This window comes from Seriola aureovittata, chromosome 17 (assembly GCF_021018895.1).
Source record: "Seriola aureovittata isolate HTS-2021-v1 ecotype China chromosome 17, ASM2101889v1, whole genome shotgun sequence".
In the NCBI taxonomy this organism is placed as follows: Eukaryota; Metazoa; Chordata; class Actinopteri; order Carangiformes; family Carangidae; genus Seriola; species Seriola aureovittata.
Window position 1 is genome coordinate 14,761,109 of NC_079380.1, and position 6,847 is coordinate 14,767,955.

A 6,847-nucleotide genomic window follows, 5' to 3' on the forward strand; every position below is an offset into this window, starting at 1 on the left:
ACGGCCCAAGAAGACGAATGGACAGATGTGAGGCCCCAAAGCCTGGGGATCCTCCCCCTCAGCCCCTCCCAGAAGAGGGGAACAATTAATTGACTTTTAAAGCAACTGCTTTCCGAGCCTATTCCACACTTCTCCTTGGCTGAGCAGGGCTCACAAATTGGTGTGTTGAACTTTTTATGAGGACTAAATAGCTGCCAATGAAAGTGTAAATGACTATGTGGTGAATGGGGCCCACACAATGGCCCTGCAGTGACAAGGCCTCTGGCAGACATAATGACCATTGTCACGGCTGCTGTCATCTAGAAACCATCAGGGCTCATGAATCCAAGGAGCCAGAGGAGGGGTGAGCCCTTACTCGGTCCACATTTTCTCATCTTGTGTATTTCTGCTACATATTCTTACCATAGTTCATATTTCTCCGTATCTGTTCTCTCCTTATGCATGTTGTCTGTGTCAGTCTCAGCTAAAACTGACGAAACTGCATATTATTAAAGTTGTAACCAGCCATTAAAAACATATTGGACTTCTTTTTTTTATTTTACTGGGACATTTAATGCCTTTGTTTTAAAAAATTGGATATTAGACAAATGACAAATGGCACTCGATATTTTAGATCAATTTTAATATGGACTGCTAAAATAATCTGTTAAAACATTTTTTGGGCACCAAGAGGGGTCTATGTATATAAGACATGGTTACAGGCTGCAAAAAAAAAAATCTTATTTGGTGAATGTTGCCAAAAAATCAAGGCTTCCACAAATTTTTTTCACCCTTCAGAAGCCCAGTTTGGAGTCTCCTCCCTCAGTATTGTCCCAAGGGGCCACCATGTCAAATTTCGAAGCAAAATATAGCCTCTCTGCAGGCTTTTGAGACCACACAATTCTCATCTCAGGGAATTCCAGCAGGCTCTCATGGGGAATGAGCCCAGGAGGGCTCGGACGGGAGGTGCTGCATGGTGCACCGGCAGGAGTCCACCCAGACTGGGGGGTAATTGGTTTATCCCACCGCCTGCCCTGCTTTCCCATGTGGGACACTGCTGTGGGGAGGCTCAGGGGTACAATATGGAAACAGCATGATACCCTCCAGTGCCGAACAGGCATTCACTGCTCCGGCTATAGAGACCAGGGACAGGCAAGGAGGAACACAAAGCTGGAGCAGAGATGTCTCTTGGCTTTGAAAAGGTTGCCATTTGGTCTCCTTTAAACGGTGAGCAGCATTTGTGGTGGAAATGTGAAGTAATTGAATTTTGGCACAAGCTTTTTATATATATATGAATGTTCTTCTCAATTCAAAAGGTAATGAGTTAGACAATTTTCTATTTGTGTTGTTGTGGTCACTCATGGACCTGTCATGCACCTGGTTGACAGATAGATTTCTATGATGTCTGGCATTGCAACGAGTACTAGCCAGGAGAAATACATGTCCTCACATCAGGGATTGTGTAGGAGTTCTGAAAATAAATCATGGTTTTATTTACAACCCAGCAGAGTATGTGCAAATTCAAGTTAATACAAACCAGCGTGCAAACTCTTGAGACAGAGAGCCAAGTTTATTCAGTTTACTAATTATCTACAGCTCTGTCTAACTTTACCTACAGTGTGGCAGGGCCACGTAGATACTAAATTATACTGTAAGTTAAGTATGATATCACACACTGTACAAGCACACAAGCATCACACTCCAACACTTGTTCTTAAACAACCAACTTGAATAAAAACATAAGAACCTTTCATTATGTTTAGTCTAGTTAAGTTTATTGTGTAGCAATAAAGGTATACAAGAACATCTCAGTGGAAGAAAAGAAGGGGGTTATATTGTAACTGTAGAGGATAAAGCCATCTGATGATCTAAGTGTGTTGGTGTGAACATAACCTCATTTCAGAATGAGTCGAATCTTGTGGTCTCCGAGAAGGAGTCTGCCAAAACAGGAAAACAATTTGTTTAGTCAGTAAGAATCTTTAAAGAGGACCTATTATGCTTTTACGAGTTTTCCCTTTCGTATAATGTGTTAGTTTTTGTCTGCCTTACTTCCTAGACCTATAGACATCAGTACGCCCCTCAGCACCACCCACCTGCAAGCTGGATGAGCACTGCGAGCTTAGCATGCAGCACAGCACACAACTACTTAAAATAAAGGCCAGGAAAAGTTATTTTTAGTTTTGTAGCCATGCCGAAAAGAGACTGTGTTCTAACTTTCCTGGAGAAATCTACTTTGTACGCTTGGCCATCGACAGAACCACAAAGAACTCAGTGGCTGGAATTCATTTTAACCAGATTCCCTCAACTGATCCAAATATTTTACTGTGTGCCCAGCACTCCAAGGAGGACTGCTTCAAAAACCGCAGTTCAACGCAGGACTTTCGCAATGGTTATGTGTGAAGTACGAAGCAGTTCCCGCTTTACATCGCCCGTCGGGAGACTCAGATTCACAACCTGTAAGTAGGCCATGCATTGTGGATTTGTGAACTATAACTGGGGGTCCCGGTGACCTGATCACTTTAGTACAAAGCAGTAGAGCAACATGCATAAAGATATACTGTAAATGCTAAGAAGTTTGTCAATATTGACATGCTATGCCTTGTTAACTCAGATTGATTATCCACAATCTGACCATTCGGTTAATTTTTCAGTAAACCAGCAAAACAACAAAGCCAGGGTGACCCCCTACCTTTGATGTTATCCTGAAGTCAAATTGCCTGGCAGTGGGTATTCTTGTTTTCCTGCTCTAGTCCAACTTGAAAGGATCAGGTCTATCATTGTCTTGTTCAAGATAGGACTCTGACTCAAACTACCACAATCGTTTGTTTACAACTGAGCAAGAAAGCAAGATGTGGGCAGAATGTATAGTTGCCTGCTCTTATGTTGACCAATCAGAGCATACAAGGCTCTGATAAGTCAGAGAAAAAATGCTCTGAAGAAAAATAATGTCTTTTTTATTTCGGACATTGACACATGTAAATCTATTTTAGTATACACTAAGAATAAAATGATGAACCCTAAACATGGTCAAAATATGTCCTCTTTATCATATATGCAATAAATCGAAGTATTTTAACATGGCTTAGTGTTTTAGTATTAAGTGTATGTGTTGTGTTGCACCTACCGGACAAGGGCAGCTGCTATTAGACCTCCTGCAATGGGTCCTACCCAGTAGACCCAGTGATAAGTCCAGTAGTTGCTCACTATGGCTGGACCAAATGCTCTGGCTGGGTTCAGACATGTCCCAGATACATCTCCACTGATAAAACAAACAATTAAAGAAGATATTTGGATGATTGTTCTCACTTTTTGTGTACAACATACAAGTATTTATGTGAACTGGAATGGTATCCTCTGTTTGCATCACTGCTGCAGCAAAAACATGACATCCAATCATCCTATGTGAAATATAGCGATAAAACTGCTAATGTGATGAGAGATTAAATTACCATGAATGCATCTAGAGGAAATGAAGTCATGCAGATAAAGAATTTCACTGCAAAATGTCCCTAATGCTCTTCCAAAACAGATGCACTTTACTGTAAAAATGAACCTTTCATATGTAAATTCCCAGTTTTTCCTCTCACAAATCATTACTCACCCTGCCAGGACATTGATGATAACAGTGCAGCCAACCATGAAAGGCACCAGGGGGCTTCTGGTCTTGGCGTTCACAGCCCCCAGCAGCACCACCATGGTGACCAAGCAGGTCATGGCGACCTCTCCAAACAGAGCTCCTCCTATTGGACTATCTGACTGTAGCAGATCAAACGCGGCCCCGTGGGCCTTGGCGTAGTTCTCTCCGGAGGTCATTGCCTGTTGGCATCGGTCAGTTGTGATTCAGTTGTGAAGAGGTCCCATTTCACGTACATATAAGAGAGTCTAAAGATGATTTAATGATACACAAATGTGACAGCTTCACCTTTGCCATAGCAGCTCCAAGCACCCCTCCAACCAATTGACAAGCGAGGTATGGGACCACCATGTTCATCTCCATCCCCCCACACAGAAAGATGGCCAGGGTGAAGGGAGGGTTGAAATGGGAACCACTGTAGAGGCAAAAAATAAAGATAAAACTTCAGTTGTGGGGTAAACATTTGAGTTTTAGCCAATATTGTCTTAAAACTATAAACCTTTTAAGTGATGCAAAGTTTCTGCAAATTATTTATAAAAGATTAAATTGTTTAACACAGATTGAATGAATAATAGTATGAGTAGTCAGGACTGATTTATTCAGATGGCTGTTTTCTAAATATAATTCTTTAACTACTGAAATTACATATACAGAAACATGTAAAGTAATAGTGAATGTTCAATGGCACAGATAAGTAATGTCTCTAATGTGAGGCTCATTGCGCTCCATTTTTTCACCTTTTTAAACAATTAGCTTTTGAGATGCATATGCACTCAAAACCACCATAGATGGTATGAATCAAAAGAAATTACTGACTTAGCAGTTATATGAAATTGATTATTAAACCATCCAGAATTCTATGATAACTAAGCCAAAACTCTTTTTTTTCATGGCACAATAAATTGCACAATGTGGATAAAATATCTGTTTTTGAAAGAACAGGGAAGATGATCCTCACCTGATCTCAGCCATACAAGCCACCATGATGGCTACAGCCAGACCATGCACCAGAGCTGGCTGAAGCCTCCCCGCAGACTCCACATTCTCTATGACTGACACACACCCTATAAACACAAAGAACGTAGTTCCTACCAGCTCGCCCAGACAGGGCTGAAATAACCTCTCAAATTTGTTCAGAGGTCTGATCGGAGTCTGTTTAGATTCCGTAGTCATGAGAGAGGTCCCAACTTCACCCATCTCCATCTTCTCATCAGCCATGAGTCGTCACTGAGTTCTGGTTGTAAGAGCTGAAGCTGTAACACTGAGTCTGCTCACCTGATTTGTGCATACAAATATGTACAGTGAGGTAGGTAAGGTTAGAGTCTGGCAATGTTACTCCACTAACCTGACATGGACTCTTTTTCTTATTAATCCAGAGAAGCTTGTTCATCACATGTCCTCTCATTACAACAGTGCACTGGCTACAGTAAATATTTCATGTATTTGCTGACAAGTCCTGAACTGTGTCTTAACTAGTTTATAAATCAGCTAGTTTTTGTCAGTGATTGGAGCCTAATAATTTACTATGAAGTAAACATGTTGTCATATGCTACTTTTCCATGATGGGGTCAAAGGAGGACACAACAGGGCAGTAATGGTGTATTGCAACAAATGCAGGGACTTGTTATTAATCATGCAGTAAGCTAGGAATGAAAAGTTATATCTTGGGTTGGTCTGATATCCGTTGGTCATTTAGTTGTATTTTGATGCAGATATTGTTAAAGTCAAGTTTCTTAAATCCCAATGATGATACAACTGTGAAAACATTAGCCTGGATAAGGACACTTGCTAAATGTTTACCCAAGAGCAAAGTCTGTTAAGTTATATTGTGTGATTTCCTGATAGAGCAAATTTGACTTACTAATTAATCATTTCCCACAAGATGATCACACATTACATGAGAAAACAAACCCACTCATGTCAAGAAAGGTGGATGGAACAGAGTTTGCTCTCAATGTGTCTGGTACTCAAGCACAAATAGTAACCCTGATTTCAGATTTTATATATATATATATACATATATATAGATAGATAATAATATTGATATTGATACTGGTCCCTTAGTTTTGGGGGGTTTTTAACTGTTTTTTAACTGTGACTGAGGTACATACTAAGTGGGACAGCTGAAAAATCAACTTGTCATTGTTCTCTGGTTGACAAATTATGAAATGAAATGGTGACACTGTTTATTTTCTGTATTGCAATTTTTTGTTGCTTATCATCTTACATGTACACTTAGCAATTTAATAGCAATAAGCTTATATCAACTGATTCGTTGGTGTAGCTCTGCTCTGTGGTGCACATCCTGCACAAAGGTTGTGAAGTTGAGGTTGTTTTTACTCACCACCAGTAGGTGGAGATATCAAACAAAAATAACCTACTGGCGGCATCCTACTGAGGATGTTTTGGGCCAATGACAAGTGGCCTGGAAGTTTCCAGTTTGGATTGGGAATGTGATTTTAGGGTTTCATGAGTCTCAAACAGTGATGCTAAAGACAAACAGCATCGGGTAGTCATTGTAAACTATCACAGATTTTGATTACACTCTAGCAAGGGTGCAAAGTGTTGGTTTATAAAGTATACAATACAATACCTACTAATGCCTGCTGGAGCTACTGTGTGTGTGTGTAAACACATGCAATCCTGTAGTGAAAACTTTGAATTTGAAGGTATGGAGGTTCATTTTAGACAATTTGTCCAACCCTCTTAAGAAGCCCAGTTTACTTCATGCAGAAAGTGCAAAAAAAATAAAATAAATAATAATAATAATAATAATAATAATAATAATAATTTTAAAAAAATGAAACAGTTCTAGAAAAAACAATCACAAAAGGCCTCACATGTGTAATTTGTTAATACGAGACCCTAAGCACACACTCAGTTGTACAATTCCTTGAGGAAGCTCGTAGTTTTAATGACAACTCTGCAAAGACATCCTGTGTCACTGCTTTCTGACACTAAAGTGTTGATAGATAAAGTAGGAACAGGCACAATAAGGACGAAAGCAGCCGCACATGGATTCTTAACGAGGCTGCTCATGTCATGATAGAGCAGCAGCCGCAAGGTGGCAGCAGATCACTCCGAACAGAGTGCTGCTCCAGCATTTAATCATGAACTGATCTCCAATCAGTCCGGGAGTCACATTACCTGGAGGCATTCGGTCAACTCAGAAGTGACCCATAGAGTTAAACGCATTTAAAGAGCTGTCTGTCCTTTCTGCTGCTGCTGACAGAT

The 6,847-nt window shown here is 40.3% G+C and overlaps 1 protein-coding gene across 1 annotated transcript; it reads right to left on the reverse strand.

The window, feature by feature from the left end:
• Positions 1 to 1,757: 1,757 nt before the first annotated feature.
• On the reverse strand, positions 1,758 to 4,831 carry aqp8b (aquaporin 8b). The gene is made up of 5 exons (XM_056401906.1): positions 4,572 to 4,831; positions 3,902 to 4,028; positions 3,581 to 3,795; positions 3,104 to 3,238; positions 1,758 to 1,916 (listed from the first exon to the last, which is right to left on the reverse strand). The coding sequence occupies exons 1-5, from the start codon at positions 4,829 to 4,831 to the stop codon at positions 1,874 to 1,876; spliced, it is 780 nt and encodes a 259-aa protein (XP_056257881.1). The 3' UTR covers positions 1,758 to 1,873.
• Between the last annotated feature and the right edge of the window lie 2,016 nt (positions 4,832 to 6,847).

Bases quoted from the DNA above. Each gene is read 5' to 3' on its own strand.
- aqp8b (XM_056401906.1), bottom strand. From the start codon at position 4,831: ATGGCTGATGAGAAGATGGAGATGGGTGAAGTTGGGACCTCTCTCATG. The intron at 4,029-4,571 runs GTGAGGATCATC...TTGCCTCTACAG, and splicing joins GCTTGTATGGCTGAGATCAG to TGGTTCCCATTTCAACCCTC. The intron at 3,796-3,901 runs GTGAAGCTGTCA...CGATGCCAACAG, and splicing joins TTGGAGCTGCTATGGCAAAG to GCAATGACCTCCGGAGAGAA.